The sequence below is a fragment of the Alosa pseudoharengus genome, unplaced genomic scaffold (genome assembly GCF_046254945.1).
Source record: "Alosa pseudoharengus isolate Yale_2024_CS ecotype anadromous, Long Island Sound unplaced genomic scaffold, YU_APseudo_1.1 YU_APseudo_1.1_scf_5, whole genome shotgun sequence".
NCBI lineage: Eukaryota > Metazoa > Chordata > Actinopteri > Clupeiformes > Clupeidae > Alosa > Alosa pseudoharengus.
In genome coordinates, this window is record NW_027468837.1 from 35,944,500 (window position 1) to 35,964,525 (window position 20,026).

The window sequence follows — 20,026 nt, forward strand, 5'->3', positions numbered from 1 at the left end:
TATAGAGGCATTTTCATTTTTTCACAACAAAAAACACATACTGCATCTTTATTATTAGTTACTGTGTAGCAGGGGCTGTGTTGAAGTGTTGGTGGTGAATTCCTGTGTGTGTGTGTGTGTGTGTATCTGGAGGGGGGGGGGGGGGGGGGGGGGGGGGGGGTGCTGCTACTGCCCCTTAGTGTCAGGTTAGAGGTGTGTATCCTCCTCCATGTTGTCCACCTCCTCTTTGCCAGGTTTGTTGACCAGGATCTGCCAGCCTCCACCTCCTACTCCTCCACCACCTCCTACTCCACCTCCCCCTCCACCACCTCCTACTGGTACCCCGTTGGCACTCGACTTCTTCTCCTGCAGCTCCGAATGGCTGTCGCTTGTTACATCCAAAGTGGGGTTGTCATGGCAGCCGTTCTCCACGAAATGGAGCTCCTCTCCACGTGACTTTTTAAGGGAACACACACACACACACACACAGAGATTAAAGATGGGATGACACCACCCCAGGAGAGGTGGGGGGAGTGAAGGGGTTTGAAAGGGTAGCCTTAACAATGGCCGAAGTTGCGGTAGATTGAACCAACAAGGATTACTTTAAGTAGAATTTAGAGCTTACGGTGGATTTGCTCATCTGTCTGCTTAAGAACATAGTAGTGGAATGCTGATTTTCATGTGGGTTTGTTGTTTTTATTGTTTCAGAATGCATTTTGATTTGTGTTCATAGCAGACAACACCGTTTTACCTGGCTCTTTTGCACCTGCACCTGCATCTGCAGCAGCAGTAAGTGTAGGTCAGATAATTTAGCTCAGAGTGCTTGATTTTGTCACTATGCATTTTCAATGAAATGAGAAACTAATACAATTTAGTCATTACTCTTATAGGGCCAAGCACAGAATATGCACTGTAACCAAAGAGTATAGAAGTAACTTCTATACTCTGCTGTAACTCATGCACAGACCCCTGTATAGTTTCAGGCTGGTTGGTATACTTTTATCCTTTTAACTTTTTATGGTGAAATATGGAGATCTGTGCTTTACTTATTAACCAGACAAATGGCCTGTGGTTTTGTCCTTGTAGCTTTAACAAACTGGCTCTTATCCTGTTATGTTGCTATAGTGCTCTACATACTGTATAGTGAGAACCACAACCATCAGACATGACCAACATGTGCATGCACCAATAGATTGTGAGGAAAGCAAAGTGTGTGAGTGAGTGTGTGTGTGTGTGTGTGTGTCTCACCATGTTTTTCATCTTGGGGAGACGGCGCTGCCAGCAGATGTAGATGAGACCCGAGGCGATGATGACCACACACACTGACCCGATGATGACCAGAACCACGAAGAGTTTGCCGTAGTCGCTACGCGTCTGACTGGGCCGGGCGTGACAGCTGGTCGCGCTGCTGTAGTTCTGGATGCCAATCTGGAGAAATTACATTCATATTTATATTATCTTAAAGTAAAGCCTCTGGTATAACAAATGCCAAGTGACACAGACTCTCAAGTGCAGGGTCGGGATTTGAACCTGTGTATGTTATATTATCTTATATTATATTATATTATATTATGTTTTATTTTAAATGATGGGAAGGAGTTACATTTTACGGTTACAAAAAAAACAGACATGGCTAAGATCAGGCAAAGAAAATGGTGAATCTCATCTCACCAAACAAATAGTCTCTAAATAGAATCATTCACTAACTCATACATACATAAAGCAGATGCCAAGGGTCTCTATGCAGATACCATGTGTATATGTGAATGATACAGATCAAAATTGTGTATGATATGTCAGAGGGGGTACATACTATATGCATGCAAGAGAAAGCATTTTAAGCCTGATTTTATTTTGTAACCTTTGCAAGGCTATGAGATTCTGAGATGGGTTTTGTAAAATAAACCACTGATAAAGTATCAGATGTCTTACCTCTCGCAGCCCTCTGCGAATTTCTCCCAACATGGAGAGCACATCCTTAGTTGCAATAACACCTGAAGAAACAAAATGGCTCTAGTGAAGAGACCGTATACTAGTCATAATAATATAAATATTACATATTATATAGTACATATTACACAAAATGATCCAGTTGAAGTGGGCTGACAGGGCTTTGCAAGACAGCTCTTGGAATCACTGGAACATCTAAGAGGGGGGTCATGCGTTCAATCACGGAAGCTGCAGAGAAAGCCATTTGTTGGCTTTGGATAAAGAGGGCGAGCTTGTGGCTTTTGGCTACTCGGGTGCAATCAGGGACCTGATCAATCCCGGCTGGGTCACCTGGGCGACCAGGTCTGATGTTGAAAAAGCCGATGACCCCAGGAACCTCATGCTGCCATACAGTAGTTACGGTCACATTTGGACTTGGTGATAAGGACTTGGGATAGAACTCTAGACAGACACTGACTCAAGGGAAGTGTGTGTGGTGTGTGTGTGTGTGTAGGTTGTGTATAACTTTTTTTGTTCTTTTAATGTTTTTATTTCACCCCCCCCCCCCCCCCCAATACACACACACACACACAGTACCGTACCCTGCTCGCTGGCGAGGGTCATGAGGAGCTCGTGGTCATGGCGCGTGGGCTTGCTGAGGGAGATCAGCCAGGAGCCCTGTGGGCTGTTCATCTTCCGAGAGAACGCCGTCTCCAGCATCTCCAGCAGCCTCTCGCCGCTCTCCAAGCGAAACTCGTCCTGCGGGGACGCACAACACCACACGACAGGACACAACACGACCTGACACAACACGTAATCACAGCACGGTTCACACTCTCTCCACAGAGCCACTACCAGGTATGGAGGCTGCCTGTTAACAGACAAGTGGTAAGAGGAGTAACTGACGATGGGCTGATGTGCTGTCGTGCTGTCAATCTGCTGTTAAAGTAATTTCCAAAGAGAGGATCTGCGCCTTTGACGGTGGCTGGTCGATCTGCTGTTAAAACTCTCGGAGTTTGTTAATACACCATATATAACCAATGAACTTCACTGCATAGAAAGTGCTTCTGAAGAGAGGACTGTATTTTCTGAGTAAGTGTACAGTTGTAGTTGCTGTCATGTCAGTGCATGTTAATGCAGTGTCTTTGTGAACCTCTATGGGTGCACAGATAAGGTAATATAACATTGAAACAGTTCTCAAAGAGTTAGCTGTAAAAAAAAGAAATGCTGTTTAGTCAATGTCAGTCGGTGACGGTGAAAAAGTTTAGCAACCCCAGCGCTGCTGCAGTGAGTGACAGTGGTTGGTCACCAGCTGCCCCTCACTAGGATGTTTCCTGAAACAGGCAAACACCGTCTTACATCTGCAGATTCAGCTCAGCTAAATATAGGGCTGGATGTTGGAGGGGGCTGCTGCCTTTTCCCGCATCTCTTCTGCAGCAGACTTTATTACACACACACACACACACACACACACACACACACACAAACACACACACCTGCAGACCATTGCACTCAAACAAGCTTGTATCTGTATGTGTATTTGTATTTGTGTGTGTGTATGTGGTGGTGTGTGAGTGTACACCTGCAGATCAGTACGCTCTGAGCTGTGTGTGTGTGTGTGTGTGTGTGTGTGTGTGTGTGTGTGTGGATATGAGCAGAAAAAGTGAAATCTATCCACCTGTATTATTTCTTGTAAGTAATCGTGTCCAAAGTGCTGTGCTGGCTCCTCTCCAGGTGAACACAGCAGAAGGTCTAATCTACAACACAGCTCTGTGTTTGCACTTGATTTGCTCGCAACACACGTTTGCATTTGATTTGTTTATTTGGATTAGATGTCAGCATATGCTTAGTTAATAACCTGATATCTATCAATCTAATTAGGATTAGGCATAATGCTGCACCTCAAAAGCATATCCAGCATCATATACACTCACACACACACACACACACACACACACACACACACACACACACACACACACACACACACACACACACAGTGCTGTGTGCTGTATACTGCAGTGTGGTGGTTATGACTCACCGCTCTTCATTAAATAGCACGAAGATGTTTTAGACAGAAAATTTAGTGGAGTCTGCTTCTCTCCAAAGTTGCTGCAATTCATCAAACTCCACAATTCCGCCAGGGCCTGTGTGTCTGTCTGTCTGCCTGTCTCTCCTCTATATGGAGAGTTTAGGGCTGTTCCGTTCGCATCTGTCTGTCTGTCCCCTCTATGAGCCTAGTATACAACTGCTCTGGTCTGTCTGTCTGTCTGTCTGTCTCTCTAAATGATCTCAGCAGAGTTTAGGGCTATTCCGATCGGATCTGTCTCTCTGTCTCCTCTACAATGTCTAAGGAACTTCCTTTGTCTCTCTTTTGGGTTGTTTGTCTGCCAGAGACGCTGAACGTGTTGATGCTTAGATGGGAATTCAAAAGGTCACTCATCAAAATGGCATGCTTTTGCAGAGATTGTGTGTGTGTGTGTGTGTGTGTGTGTGTGTGTGTGTAGTGATCAGCGGCAGTGATATCAACTGTGACACCCCAATTACGTAGAGCAGAAAGTGCATAAGCAGGTAATGGAGTGGGCATTTGTTTGACATTTGTCTGTGCTTCTTCACTTTCACGTGGATAAGAACATAAAGTTGTGTGTAAGTATGTTTGTGTGTGTGTGTGTGTTTGCCAAGGAAGTTTGTTTATGAAAGTGACAGCTTATATTAGTGATAGTGTGGTCTACAGAACCATTGCTCAGTGTTGAATTGATTCAATGCAGCTGACTTGCAATTCACTTTTGTGCAGATCAATTTTCCAAGACGATAGATGGAATACAATTGCAAAGGAGGACATCAAACACACACACAGCTCTGAGAGCTCTGCAGCAGGACCTGCAGTGAGTGAGACAGCTGGCTCCTGCTGAACATTAGTCATGATGCAGCAGCTCTGCTTACAGGCCTCTTCAAGACAGGCAGACACACACACACACACACACACACACACACACACACACACACACACACACACAGCTGGAGAAGGAGATAGGAGACGGTGATAGGCCTGCAGTGAGCAGTGAATGAGAGCTAACTCTGAGACAGCTGGCTACTTCCGAACATTAGTCATGATGCAGCAGCTCTGCTCTTCGAGTCGCGCACACACACACACACACACACACACACACACACACACACACACACACACACACACACACACACACACACACACACACACACACACACACACACACACACACACACACACACACACACACACACACACACACACACACACACACACACACACACAAAATCTTATTCACAAAGTCACAGCAGCTAACTAAAGAATTGGGTGCCTGGCAGGCAGCCTTTGCAACAGAAAATTGCAGTAAAAGTGGAGCAAAGATGCTCACCCTTTACACAACAACAACACCTGGGAGAATATTCAGCGTTGCGTCAGGACAGGTACTCACGCAGTCCAAGTTGTCTGTCATGTTGAGGATGACGTAGCCCTGTCCCGCCAGCTTGCTCCATTCCACACAGATCACCTGAGGGGGGGACAGTAGAGGACAAGGACAAGTGAGTCACCACGGGCATCTGTATGGCTCCTCTCTGCTCTCACATCAACCACACCTACACACATCTCCTCCAATTCCATCTGTGTGTGTGTGTGTGTGTGTGTGTGTGTGTGTGTGTGTAACAAGCAGAGAGGCTAATCTCAGAAAACGGGCCAGTCATGTCAATTGAATAGTCCTGAAAACAAAGTGTGACAGATTAGATTGATCTCCTAGGGTGCAGGTCACGAGTTCATTGAAATGTAACCATGTGGTAGTGCTTGTAAGAACTGTGTTGAAAGACCTTCAGCTAGCTAGAGTAGGCTTTAGGCAGACCAGGCTGCTTACACAAATGATGAGAGCACTGTTTGCTAAGTCTAGATCGTGACTGACAGTGAAGCAGGTCTGGCTCAGATCTAAGCCGAGTCTGTTTCACAAACGGCCAATTTCTACAATTGCATTTATATTGCCATTTACATTTACACATAGAGGCTTTTATCCAAAGCAATTTTCATTTTTTTCATTGACGTACAAGCTAATATCATCGCCAAAGGGAAAAAACATATTTTTCTCATTTTGTGGGACTTAAGAGGTAGCCTGGCCTCTGACTGCCTACGTACTTCCGCTCGATTTCTTTTCCCTGGTTTCCAGGCTACTTAAGAGGCAGATAAAAAATAGAGTGGAAAATGTTCTGCTTCAATCAAAGCCTTTTGTCGTGTTTGTGCATGACCTCACCTGCACGGCCTCCTGGGATAGCTGTGGGTTGAGGAGGTCTGAGTCGGTCATGTAGTCGGTGCTGCTACGCCTCAACTCCTGCTCGCGCTCCTCTTGGGCGTCGGCGTCGGCGTCAGCGTCGCCGGGGCCCAGGTGTTGCCATGGCACCTGGGTGAAGACCACGGCGGGGACGACGGAGGACGACGGCACGGTGGTGAGGGGCGTGTGGTGCAGCGTCCGCTCCCTGCTCTCCAGCCACTCCCTGTCCTCCCCGTCCATCTCCTCTCCCCTCTCCTCCTCCTCCTCCTCCTCCTCCTCCGCCTCCTCCTCACCTCCGACAGGAGCAAGCATCATCCTGTCCTCTTCCTCTTCCTCTTCCTCCTCCTCCTCCTTCCCCACCACCTCTTGCCCCGTGCCATGGTGCTCCGAAACCTCCGGCTGCAGAGGGGCCCCTGTGGGCATGGGTCCCATCTCGGCGACGGTGGGCAGCTGGATGGGCACGTCACTCTCTCTGCCCAGGCTCCTCTCCTCCTCCACCATGGCCCCCTGCTGTTCCTCTGAGAAGGCCCCGTCAGGAGCAGCTGTCCCTGGGCCGCCCCTCCAGGCTTGCTCGCCCCGGTGTCCCAGCAGCGGTCCACTGTCGTCTGAGCTGTCCCTGACAGTGGACTGGGCCACCGGCGTGGCGTCTGTCGGGGACAGGCTGCCGTACGCGGGCTCAGACAGGACCCCACTGGACTCGCTGTCCATCTCCCAGAGGTCAGAGTCCACAGACTCAGACAGCGACGGGGAGGGAGAGGAGGAGGAGGAGGAGGAGGAGGAGGAGGATGGGGGAACAGGTGGAGGAGAGGAAGAGTTGGAATGGAGAGGAGAAACGCTGTACCCTGCAATGAAGACAACAAAATAGCACAATAAAAAGGACTTTTAAAAGGAGGCATTTTGTTTACACCACCTTTTTTTTATGCATCCTTGGGTACCTCGGTGATGAAATAGTACAGTGCTCCTCTTGTAAATGGCCGTGCTGCCACAATAGGTGCTAATGGATTGGGTGGGTTTGGGGTTTATGATTACTTGTAGTATAATTTAGAGATGTACTTTTATAATAGAGGTAAATTGTATTGAACCCCTAAATACATTTCTTGGTGATGTGACAACACTGCACACAAAGCTAAGTGCTTGTTGGCTTCAGTGATGAACACATATCATCCTGATCCCGACAGCTGCTGCTGCTGACTCTGGGAAAGATGCGGACCCCTCTGGCACAGGCCCGACTGGATCCGGGCCAGAGCCGGCCCGGTTGTGCGTCTCAGCCCTGTGCCATCTGGTCCGGCTCTCTGCAAGGAGCGGTTCCACTGCCTGATGGCACGGTCATTATTAACGGCGGTCCTCTCAGAGGTTGATTTGTGACGGTGAGGGCTGAGGGCTGCAGGGCTGCAGCAGGGTTGAGGGGTTGGCTTGGGAGGGCTGGACTGGGCGTGTTTGGCTGGCTGGGCTCCAGCTCTTTGCCTGCTCAGCACAGCTCACAGACCGCTGGAGCAGGACCGATGGCTAGCTACACTCTGCTGAGCATACACCACCTCAAAACACACACACACACACACACACACACACACACACACACACACACACACACACACACTCTCTCTCTCTCTCTCTCTCTCTCTCTCCCCCTCTCTCTACCTCTATATCTCTCTCTCTCTCACACACACACACACACATATATATATGAGAGTGGACCTAATGACCTAATAGAATGTTTCCACCACTACTGCAGTCAAAACAAAATAGCTAGACTACTGCAGTGGATATGAAAAGAAAGAAAGAAAGAAAGAAAGAAAGAAAGAAAAAAGAATCAACCCTACATTTCAAAATCTATTCCAGTATATGGACGTTAACTCATGGAACAGAGTCTTACTTCTCAGTGTGAACATACAACAAGCTTACAGAAAAGAGTCAGCAAGTAGCAAAAAGAAACCCATACTAACTCCCATTATTTCTGTGCCAGTGCATCGATTTAAGCAATGGTAGCACAGTGTTCAGCATTGTCATGCTAGTAACAAACGACCCCCTGCTACAGACTGTCTTTAACCTGTCACAAGATGTTAGATGTTAATGAGTCTGGTTCTGTTGGCGCCGTGGTGCTGGACTTGGGCACAGCTCCACATCAGAGGGCACATTCCTGGCCTGATCTGTTGATGCCTTGCTATGTGCCCAGTGCTTGACCCGGCCCCCGGCGCCCGGCCCCCGGCCCCCGGCGCCACGACCACCTGCCCCTGCCATCTGTGTCCCCAGACGGGTCTGTCTGGCATCGTCATCCACCAGCGCTAAACGGCGCTGCAGACCAGGCCTCAGGCGAGGAATAACAAGAACAGGAATGGTCTCCATACACACTGTGAATGGCCTTAGGTCTGTTCTGGCGTCCAGTATGGCTGAAATAGTGTGCATTAATAAACATGGGGGCATACTGTTATATTATATACGTTTTGTGGCCCACACTATGGGTCTAATATATTTTGGGGCCTACATTTTCTTCAAGAAAGAAAAGATAATAAACCATACAATGTTCATGGGTTGAATCCATGTGTGGCTCGGAACAATATACAATATCTAAGCTGAAGGTTGGCCTTTCAACATCCTGATCCTTTTTTCATGTTCACTCTCATTTCAACTCCATGTACTGCAGCATACTGTCTAAAGAACAAAACAAAGCTCTTTTCTTATTCCAAATATCTACTGCAGTCTAGGTGGGGTCTCCTGCCGAATCTGGCCATTCTTGCAGGGACGCATGCAGCCCTGTTTTTTTATGAAGTGCACACAAACACACACACACACAAACACAGTGATTTAGGTTAGATTACACAAGGGCTGAGCATCGCGGCTGGAATTGATGAAGTGACCCCAGGCTGTCAGGCGGTGCCTGATGAACAGGGTGAGGCTAATCACCGTCTCCAGGGAAACATCCCTGAGAAACGCACAGAAAGGGCAGGACACAGGGCACAGCATCCACACACCAACACAAAGACACGCTCAGAGAAACCTGCGGAAAAGGGCAGCACAAAGGCACAGCATCCACATCAACAACACAACACACACACAGACACACCCACAGAGAGACCCACAGAAAGGGCAGTACACACAGCACATCAACTACACAACAAACACACAAGCCCTGGGTGATGAGCAGTCTACCCTGCTCCTTCTGAAACTGAAGTGCGTGAAACCCTGGGCAAAAGGCTTGAAACCTGCCATTAACTGTTCATTAGCTAACCCACTGCTCCACAGAAAATGTTTGTATATGCAGTATATGAGAAGAAATGCGAGCAAAATTGTATCTTCTATTAATTAACTATCATTCTTATCATATTAATGATCAACTTTTTGGGTAGGTGCAGGATAATACCACCCGTCACCAAATATACTGTTTCCAAATGTTGCATTTCTATTCGCTGAATGGGCAGAAAAGTCCTTTACTTTTCTCCTTCTCTTGCCTCATCTATTTTTTGCCTGAAGAACAGAGAAAAAGCTAAGACTCAGAAAGTCTTGAGTGTGCCAATGCTTTCAGACAAGCTTCTAAATCCAATTATCAGCAACCAGCATCCACTGCAGGGATAATTAAAGCCTGGGGGAAATTCCACCCCTATATTTTATACTGATTTGGGTCTTGTTGGTGCACAGTGGAATAGTAAAATAAGTCTGGTACGCCAATATCAGAGCTATCCAGGAGAACATTCGCCAGTCTAACTTTCAATCTAATAATCAAACATGTATCATAAGATGTGACTATTATGGACTTTTGGGGATGGAAAGAGCTTCTCTTAGTTGTGCTCTTGTCAGTCAGAAGTCAGCAAACATCAACAGTTTTGGTTTGGATGATGAAAGATATCAATATGTCCTTCTTGGCATTAGCAGAGACTACTGATAACTCCAGCCAGGTGCAAACAGGAGACTAGACTCACCAGAAATTCTGTTTTAGACACAAGAACCCTACAACGGAACAGAGTCCAGTCCCGTCATAATTAAAGCTTGTTTACAACATTTTCAGACACACGACACGCCACACACAGGACTCAGTTATCACTCCTCTCAGCAATATCCATCTCTCCTTCTCTCTCCCTCTGCTTCTCTCTCCGTCTCCTTCTCTCTCTCTCCCTCTCCTTCTCTCTCTCTCCCTCTCCTTCTCTCTCCGTCTCCTTCTCTCTCTCTCCCTCTCCTTCTCTCTCTCTCCCTCTCCTTCTCTCTCTATCACATACACTTGGCCTTCTTGGTAAGACAGAATGTGCAGTAAAAAATGACATTCACATTATTCCCACTGTCAGTGCACAAATGTTATCTGACCACCTTCAATAATTAGTGTCTTTTCCCCTTTCGTTGCTGTGTAGATAAGTGGCTCAATCATTTTAGGGGACATCCACATTCATAACCTCGGGTGAGTTTCTTATCCACGATCAGCAGCGTTTAGAAAAACTGCATTAAAATAAATGTGCCCGTACCCTTCTAAAAGCTTGCGGAGTCATGGCCCTCGACAGACATCTGTGATTGGATTTGATTTGTAAAATGCCACAGAAACAGACAAAGCCAAGAAGAGATCTTTGTTGGGAGGGGGAGCGGGGATGGAGGTGAATACAGGCAGTGGCTAATGAGCACAGAGAGCCTCTTCAATCACTCCTTTTCGGTCTGTAATTGGTGCTTTGCCCCTTCAATCACCGCATCTCTGTCTGTAATTGGTGCGTTGACATTCAGGCAGCACTCTTGGGGAGAAATCTGTCATGCCAATGGTGGCACGGCGCCTGTGTCTCATGAACTCTTATGAATAATCAGCCTGGGTGATTCAGCCTTTCACTGGAGGTATTACTTTAGAAATAGGGGCTGGAAGAGACTGCCTAGAAGATGTCACTCATTGTGTGTGTGTGTGTGTGTGTGTGTGTGTGTGTGTGTGTGTGTGTGTGTGTGTGTGTGTGTGTAAAGGTTAAAAACAGTTCGAGTAAGAATGTAAACAAAGTAAACAGAGTAAATAATAAACATTGAGATGCCCACCTATGAGTGACTCTGAGTCCAGGCCGGTGGAGTTGTCCCAGAGATGCACAGACGTTTGGGAGGGCTTGTTCTCCTCGCTGTCCTCGCTGTAGAAGCCCGACTCCTGCGAGCTCTCCAGGAAGCCGGGGACGTGCTTGGGGTCACGGTCTGCTGGCAGGAGCTCAGCCTGGTCGTCAGGGGTGAGGGCGGCAGCCGAGGATGAGGAGGAGGATGGGGGGTGGTGATAGGGGTGGACGGGGGGCTGGTGGTCGGGGAAGAGCTGGAGACTGGAGGACTCCCTCAAACTCCCAGACCGCACCAGCAGCAGGAACAGAGAGCCTGAGAGAGAGAGAGAGAGAGAGAGTGTGTGTGTGAGAGAGAGAGAGAAAGAGAGAGAGAAAGAGAGAGTGTGTGTGTGTGAGAGAGAGATAAGAGAGAAAAGGAGAGAGAGAGAAACAAAGGGAAGGAGAGAAAAAAAGTCAGGTGAGAAAGAAGACATGACAGGGAAGGGGAACAGAGGTCACAGACTGCAGTAAAGCATTGTGGGAGCAGGAAAAAACAGCTGCATGGGAACATTATGGGATGGGCAGAAATCTAACGTTCAAAAGAAACTTAATGTCTTAGGTTTAAAGAATTAAAACTCTTTTCTGGCCATTTTCTTTCTGGTCATTTATAGCAATTCAAATCTTGCCATCATAACTAGCATTCATGTGTTTTCATTCTACTATTGTGCTTCCACATAGCATCATACAAATGTTCACGTGCTACGCAATAGAATAGCTGTCTCACTGCACAAGTACATTTGATGTGCATCACACGTAGAGAGAACGAATACATCAAAATTATGCTGGAGAAACTGGGCAGGTTCAATCTCAGTCGGAGGTCTGCAGGAAATAAGACTTAGACAGATGGGTGTAGGATAAGCACTTCCTGCCAAGCGAGGAGCCTAACCTGCTCAAAGACGTCTGCCCCCCCCCAACCCCCTGCTTTGTCTTAGTCACAGATGGCTGAATAAAACCAGATTAATCCACCCCCCCCCCCCATCTAAAACCCCCCATACACTAGGGGGTCCGCCCGGTATATAATCTCCAGCCACCACACACACGGACATGTATGCATAAGAGTATTCCTTTCAAAATCAAGACAGATGAATATACATATCATGTTCTTTTAGATATCTTCCTCTCTCTCTCTCTCTCTGGCCAGACATACATGTGGAGATGCCTCTCTCCAGACAGACACACACACAGCTCTGACCTCTGCTCTGGCAGCGGCTGGTTTCTGTTGAGTCACCGGACTGCCTCCTGCAGCCAAAGACGATGCTACAGCCAGACCTGCGGCGGCCGGCTGACCGTCAAACTGTCTTCAGCTAAAACCCAATCACTCTCCCTACTGGGGGATCCCCTGGAGTGCAGGGGGAGGGGGGGCACACAGTTTGTGCCTCCCTGGTTCCTTATGGGATGGGGAGTGTTGTACCCCATATATGGGAGTAGAAGGGGACTATGGCTGATGTCACACAACTAACTAGCTACTGATAAATGTCTGGACAGTGCTGTTCAAAATAATCACTATTCTGTGCAACTAACTTCAGCTTCAATGAATCATTCTTCCTTCCGGAGAGGAGCCTGGGGATCAGTGTGTGTTGAGGTGGCCTCATGAGTCATAAAAGTGGTGAGAACAATTCCATGTAATTATTTGTTGCTTGACTGTCAATGCAGAACAAACCATTAATAACACAACACAAGCGTATTTTCTCTTCTTTGATGGCCCTGTTACACATAGAGACCTAAAGTGTTGCGTAGTGTGTCATCAGACTGAGGGATTAGAGAATCTACAGAGTGATCCCCTTCGTGATGTAGTGATGTCCTGCAGTAATACTAAACCTCACGGATGAATCTCCGAGTCCCATTCATCCCAGAGATCACGGTGACCTGCCGGGTGAGAGAAACGTATCCACTCCCATCTTCCTCATCATCATCATCATCACCATCAACTGTCACAGTACATGCAGTACGCAGCTCTGGAAGACGCTTTTCTTTTCAAGGCTACATGTAAGTGAGGCACCATATGAGCTCTAATAGCTGATCAACGAGGAGATAGCAAGTGACAAGTTCTTTGAAACCACGCCTCAGTTTTATGCCACAGAAGTGCCTGACATCTGAGGAGGTTGAAGGGAGCGCAGGAGAGTCAGTCAGAGATGAATGAAAGAGTTAGAAGAAGAAGACATCTCGATATTATAAATGTCACCTATGTGAGAGGACCCTCTACAGCAGGGGTCTCCCACCTGTTTTCCTCTGAGCTACATGGACAAAATGGACATGGCTGAGAGCATGCCATGTAATTTCACCCATAGCAAAACCACTGAATAAGATTTGCATGCTTTTTAAAGGTTCCTTTCAACTCATTTACCTTCTCTCTTTGTAGACTGTGAATTTGATTTCATAGGAATGTTGCTGGGTTATCAGATTTATGAACATCTTCCTCAAACCTTTTGAAGAGCTACTTAGAAACAGGTGGGGAGCTACTGGCAGCTCACGAGCTACCCGTTGGAGACCCCTGCCCTACAGAATGCTCTCACTCTGGATACCTCCCTCCTGAAGTCATGTTTTTTTTCTTAAGATTGAAAAGAGGACATACTCACTGAATGGATCCAAGGGGAAATTTGAAGCAGTATGGCATCCTTTTTTTTTCATATGTTGAACAGATGAAAATGCCCTTTAGCTCGGGATAACAGGTATTATTTACCTGGGTAATGACTCTATGGACACCTCTGTTGTTTGCTTGTTTGTTTGTTTGTTTTAATGTGGTGGTGTTCTTTGATTTCCATTTCATTTGTTATGGTCTGTCTTCCGTGTCTGCTGTTTTTGTGCTTTGTGTATGGTTGAAACCTTATTTAAAAAAACACTCTTAACCTCTGCCTTATCCACCCTCCAGATACAGTAAACAGTAGATTGCGTGCTTGTCCAGGAAAGGAGATGGCAAAGGTGGACAGTGCATCCTTGAGTGTGATTCTAAAAATAGCCCGAGAATGGCAGTGCTGTCATGTGTTAACGTGAGGACATCCCTCAGCATCTCTGATCTGCATGAGTGAGCCCTTCCCGCCAGGATGACCTGCTTTAGCGTGGCAGCCCAACACACCCATCAGGCATGGCTGGGAAAGGCGCTGACAGGCTCTGCTCTACTCTGCTCTGCACTCTCCGCCATCAAGGGCAAACTAACTCCAGACGGACAGCCTGCGTGACGAGACACACTACTGACACACTAACCAAGCTGTCTGTCTCACACTACTGACACACTAACCAAGCTGTCTGTCTGCCAGTGATTACTCAGAACATCAGAGACACACTACTGACACACAAACCAAGCTGTCTGTGTCACACTACAAACTAACCAAGCTGTCTGTCTCACACTACTGACACACTAACCAAGCTGTCTGTCTCACACTACTGACACACTAACCAAGCTGTCTGTCTGCCCGTGATTACTGACATCAGAGGCTGGAGAGGACGGGCATCTGATGTGTGCAGATCAACCACCAGCTCCATTAGAGTAGAAGCGTCTCAGTGCTGTTGCTTTCTCCACCGATCTGACCAGTCTCAGAGGGTTCTGGGGATGGTGGGTGGTAGCTTAGCGGTCCACTACAGATCTCCCACCTGATCCATTAAGGTGGTGGTTTTCCATCCTGTTCCTAATGAGTGTATCTGTGTTTTCCATCTTTCCCTATTCTGTGTACCTCATCAGGAGCAGGGATATGTTGTATAGACTAAATATAGTGATTGGCGAGTGCTGGAACGGGACTTATAAGCCCCTGTGTTCAAATCAAAAGCTCTCATGAGCAGGACTGGGAGCATGATTTTGTTTACATTAAAGGAGAATTCTGGCAATTTTTCACATAGATCTCTGTTTCTTGAGGTCACCGAGTCCTGTCAGTATGGAAAAAAAACGAAAACAATCGGTTCTACCTAGCTCGAGTTGCTTTACCCAACAGCTAGAGCTGCCAGGCAGCTACAATGCTACACTATGGGGGTAGGTTCCCCAGAGTGTAGCTCTGGCCAGACCAGCTGCCTTGATTAGAGTTGGGTGAGTGACTGGGATGGTGTGTAGCGGAGAGAAAAGAGAGGTGGTTATTCGCTGGGCTGTCTCTAGGGTCACTCATCTGGCTTCAGAGCTGCTGGGGATCATGGACTTGGTTTTGCACAGCATTTCATCATTCATGCCGTCGCATAGGAATTCAGCAAACGGAGAATAAGCCCATGCACAATTTCCTTAGGCACAAAATCTAGTGTAAACAGCATTTTAAATACCTTTACAATGAATACCCATTTTACCCCATGACAACATTTTAACAGAGTTAATATAAAGACAAGACCGTTTAGTGGGTAGAACTAAATGTACTCATCTTCTCTGTCAAGGATGATACAGCGAAACAGACTGTGCCATTTTAGAATGGGAACTAATAGAGAACAGGCATTCACACCATCCTCCAAAATAATCCATCTCTCTTCACAGACTCAGGTTCCTTATCATCAGATACAGCCCTCGACAGCTGCTCCACCTGCTTGCATAAGAGAACTCTGAGCCAGAGCCAGACAAGATGTCTCCCTCAATGGGCTTTAATCTGTGCAGGCCGACCAATTCATTTCCTTTGCAAGGAAGGGAAGTGCCTCTTAATAATAACTCATCCAATCGGATGATTAATTAACAGACAAGACAATTCTGTCGATGCAGACAAGATACTTCTGTCAACTGTGCAAACATAAACAAAGGTAAACAGGAGGTGAACAAGGTAAACAAGACATACTGCATATTTCAAACAGCCATTTATCCAAAGGTGGGTCATTTTTCCCTATGGGTGGTTCCTGTTAAACCGTTAAAAAAGTCAACAACAAATCAGCCTAAAGAAACAGGTGGTAGTGGTACTTTGCATCACTGCAATACTACTGCAGACACACACACACACACACGCACAGCTCTCATATTGATCCAATGAATCTTTTTTCCCCTCTGTTTTTTCTATCTCCATCTTTCCCTACCTCTCGGTCACAGCCTGTTTAAAATTGATCTGTGTCCAGCTGGGAGCAGACCCTGGACAGCTCGGACTGGGGGCCGGCTGATGAATGGACATTCTGCCTGAGCTGAATAAAGCTGTACGCTGCTGCAGGGCCGCAAAGCAAAGCAAAGCAAAGCAAAGCAAAGCAAGCCAAGCCAAGCCAAGGCTATAGTCTAGCTTAGGCAAGTTTATCTAAACATAATGGTAATTCTAATTCAAAATACTTTACAAATAACCTGTCTAACACCAGACCAATTCTTTCTCAATTGAGATTAAATAAGCTCTCAGATAGTCTGGTTACAAAATGAGCTGATAAAAGAACAGAGAAAACTAAGTGATGTTTTAAATGTAACTGAAGTGCTAAAGAGACCAAATACAGCTGTTAAAAGAGCAAAAAAAGTAGTGTGCATTCCATCAACTGTAGGCTGCTGAGTGGTGGGCTCTGAGCCCTGAACTGGCCTGGTCAGAGATGACTGCTCTGGGCTACCTGCCGGTCCTGCAGCATGGGCTCTGGCTTAGGGAGATGAGAGGGGAGATTTACAGCGCCTGGCTGGCAGCACTGCACTGGTTTGACTGCAGAAGCAGTGGCACACACATGTGTGAATCGCAGGGCTGTGGAGTGTGTGTGAGTGTGGAAGGCATCCCTATACATTAACTAGAGGAGGCGTGGAGTGTGTATAAGTATAAGTATAAGTATATATACTCTTTTGATCCCGTGAGGGAAATTTGGTCTCTGCATTTATCCCAACCTGTAATTAGTGAAACACACACATAGCACACAGTGTACACACAGTGAGGTGAAGCACACACTAATGCCAGCGCAGTGAGCTGCCTGCATCAACAGCGGCGCTTGGGGAGCAGTGAGGGGTTAGGTGCCTTGCCGTGCCTACTGGTCGGGGTTCGAACCGGCAACTCTCCGGTTACAGTTCCGAAGTGCTAACCAGTAGGCCACAGCTGCCCTCAATGTGTGAGTGTGTGAGTGTGGAAGGCATCCCTATACATTAACTAGGAGGCTGGTTGAATAAACACTGCAAATCCCTGCATGGGAAAAGCCAAAGGGAGTCTAAGTTAGCAAACCCCAAATGAGATACGGTTCAACGATACACCTTAACACGATTTCCTTTCCTTTTTGTGCATATTCTGCATGATGATGTGCAAAATGGTTTGCTTATAGAGAGGAAATGATCCGGCCCCCTCTAGTAAGCTGGCTCCATCCCAAGAAGGATGAGAGAAGTCGAAACCAAAAGTGGCAGCTCTGAATCCTCATCTCCATATCAAATCTCACAGGCTAAAACCAGCATGCAGCTTTGGCTGCAAAGCACATCTGACTCCCATACACACACTATGGCAAATCGTTTCCACGATGTGTACTCCGAGACTGCATGATAAGCTGATTAAGTTGAACAGTTTAACATAAAAATAGTTAGTCTGACGTTGCTGTCCAATATCTCACATTAAATAATTATTGATTGAACAACTTGACAACGTGTGCTCTGCTCCCATAGCAGTCAATCCCCTTCATAGACTGTCTAGCTGAGTTTCTGTATCGGATGGACGCAGGGCCTGCGTTGCGCTCTGGTGGGGGTCTGGGCTAAAAGCCGCCGCAGAAGCAGCAGTGAGGTGTGCAGCATCTCTGCTTGAACTGGGCTCTGCGCAACTGCAGATGTAGGTCAGCAAAAAACAACACAATGGACCGGCAGGCAGCAGCTGACACCGAGCCGAGTCAGAACTGATTTGGTCTAGATCCGTTTGAGACTCACGTGGCCTGGCCATTTGAATCATTTTCACTTCTCGAGGGAGCAGAACAGCTGTGTCCAATAAGGCTAGGGCGCGTCTTGGCTTGATCAAAGATGCGAGATGCGCTGCACTGTGCTTTGTGAATATCACGTTTTGAGAAATGCAATAAATAAAGATTAGGAGTCACAGACAGAAAGGAGTATGTTGATGTATATTTTTTCTTGATCTCTTTCTCTGTCGAATACATGCCTAAAGTTTTTAATAGTTTACTGAAAACAAATAGGCCTAATAAAAACAGCAAAAACAATGAGTAACTGGTAGTTGCTCAGGAAATGTGAGCACTGAAGACATGCATAGCTTCAGGACATGTCTTCTAAACAAACAAAAAAACAGGCTATAGCCTACGGAGACAAACATAAAACGTCACTGCACAAAAACACGCCGATAGTCCGCCAATCATGCTGTGCATGATTCATTGACACCCCTGTCAAACATATTCAGTATAGCCTGCAGTTACATGCTACACATGACACCGGTCAATACAGAATACTGATCCGTTTAAAAATATGACTGCACATCTTGCCAAACTGCATGAAAAAGAGCATTGTGTTTGGTGTCTCGCTGAATGAGCCCTTCATAACGGATTCACCTCATTTACATGAAATGCAGGCTAGCCTACATTTCCAATAACAGACACACTCTCAAGATCAAATAAATAAACATTGAATTATCCACTCTCTGTTGGTAGCCTACTCGCCTATAGACTACAGACGCGCAGTAGCAAAAAGGCAACGTTTGAGAAATCATCAGCAAATCAGCATGACTAAGAGAACTGCAATTAACAAAATATAAGTTAGGCTACTTACCGATCAAGAGCTTGTAGATGGAGTAAACACCAGCCATGCTTGCAGATGATTATATTTTGAAAATCAGTCACACATAAATTAATTACAAAATCGGGCTAATTGGAGGCGTCCGTTACTGTCAGCTATTAAAACAGTGTGTGATGCCCCGGAGAAACTCATATCTGGCACGTTTACGACTGTATGGGTTCCACCAGCTTACTGAACAAGTCGCTGCGCGTTGTGAATGGCGGTAGGCTACTGGCAGTGCTAACGTTGTGCATCTCAGTTGCGCTCGGAGTTGGTGACCTTATATATCAAGGATGTCAGCCTGTCAGTGCCAAGCACTTCAATCTAAACTACACAAATGACTTCTTCCTCCGTGGATAAATCGATCAGCCATACATAGATACACGGGAAGCGGACCTTAAGCTTAGCCTATTCTCTCAAAATCTAAATATGTGCGATTTTGAGATTATAAGGAATTGGGTAAAAGGGGAAGAAAACACCCCGTCATCAGTGTCCCTTAATTAAGTAGAAGGCTAGGCTACTCTAAAGCGCCAAGGATTTGACAGCGTAGGTCTGGAGTACACTTCAATCCTTGCGCAGTGTCTGCAGGCAGACTGCACACTGCAACGCAGCAGAAAACGATTCAGGGTCCTAACTACAGTCCGTGTGAGTGCTGTGCGACAGAGGAATATCACGTATGCCTGAGTCGCAGAGGCGAACCGAAAGACCAAAGAACAATATTAAAAATGTATTACATTCATAAACATTTTGCAAGGCTCAAATTATTGTAATGGCTTCTCAATAAGCAACTGTGTAGTTATGGATATAGCTAACCAATCGTGGTCAAATTAAAGGTCTTCTCTTCTTGACCGCAGTCACATGCCATTATATCATCTAATTAGTTATTTGCAGGGAATTTACCGGTAAGCTTATTAGATCTGATAACAATGCCAAATTAATCCTGCCAATGACTAATGAAATAATGTTTTGGGACCTCACTTCAGCCTTAAACAAAGGAGAAATCCACCCTCCCACCCAAGGGTCAAATACAGGCTCTAGGGGAGAGCCACTCTAAAACATACAAAGTTTACTAAGGTCCTCCTGCTACATCACTACATTACAAAAGACAATGTGCCACACATACTTTTAGAGACATATTTTGCCATACACAGCTCTTAAGTAATACTGGTAAATGGCCTGCTTGGAGCAATTTTATT

The 20,026-nt window shown here is 46.4% G+C and overlaps 1 protein-coding gene across 1 annotated transcript; it reads right to left on the reverse strand.

Moving 5' to 3' along the window:
• Positions 1 to 186: 186 nt before the first annotated feature.
• Positions 187 to 19,166, reverse strand: podxl2 (podocalyxin-like 2). Its single transcript, XM_076269244.1, has 10 exons — positions 18,825 to 19,166; positions 11,193 to 11,510; positions 6,987 to 7,042; positions 6,501 to 6,932; positions 6,183 to 6,329; positions 5,367 to 5,441; positions 2,511 to 2,667; positions 1,912 to 1,973; positions 1,228 to 1,407; positions 187 to 435 (listed from the first exon to the last, which is right to left on the reverse strand). The coding sequence occupies exons 1-10, from the start codon at positions 18,859 to 18,861 to the stop codon at positions 187 to 189; spliced, it is 1,713 nt and encodes a 570-aa protein (XP_076125359.1). The 5' UTR covers positions 18,862 to 19,166.
• Positions 19,167 to 20,026: the final 860 nt, after the last annotated feature.

Bases quoted from the DNA above. Each gene is read 5' to 3' on its own strand.
- podxl2 (XM_076269244.1), bottom strand. From the start codon at position 18,861: ATGGCTGGTGTTTACTCCATCTACAAGCTCTTGATCG. The intron at 11,511-18,824 runs GTAAGTAGCCTA...TCTCTCTCTCAG, and splicing joins CATCTACAAGCTCTTGATCG to GCTCTCTGTTCCTGCTGCTG. The intron at 6,933-6,986 runs TCCTCCTCCTCC...TCGCTGTCTGAG, and splicing joins CTCCTCCACCTGTTCCCCCA to TCTGTGGACTCTGACCTCTG.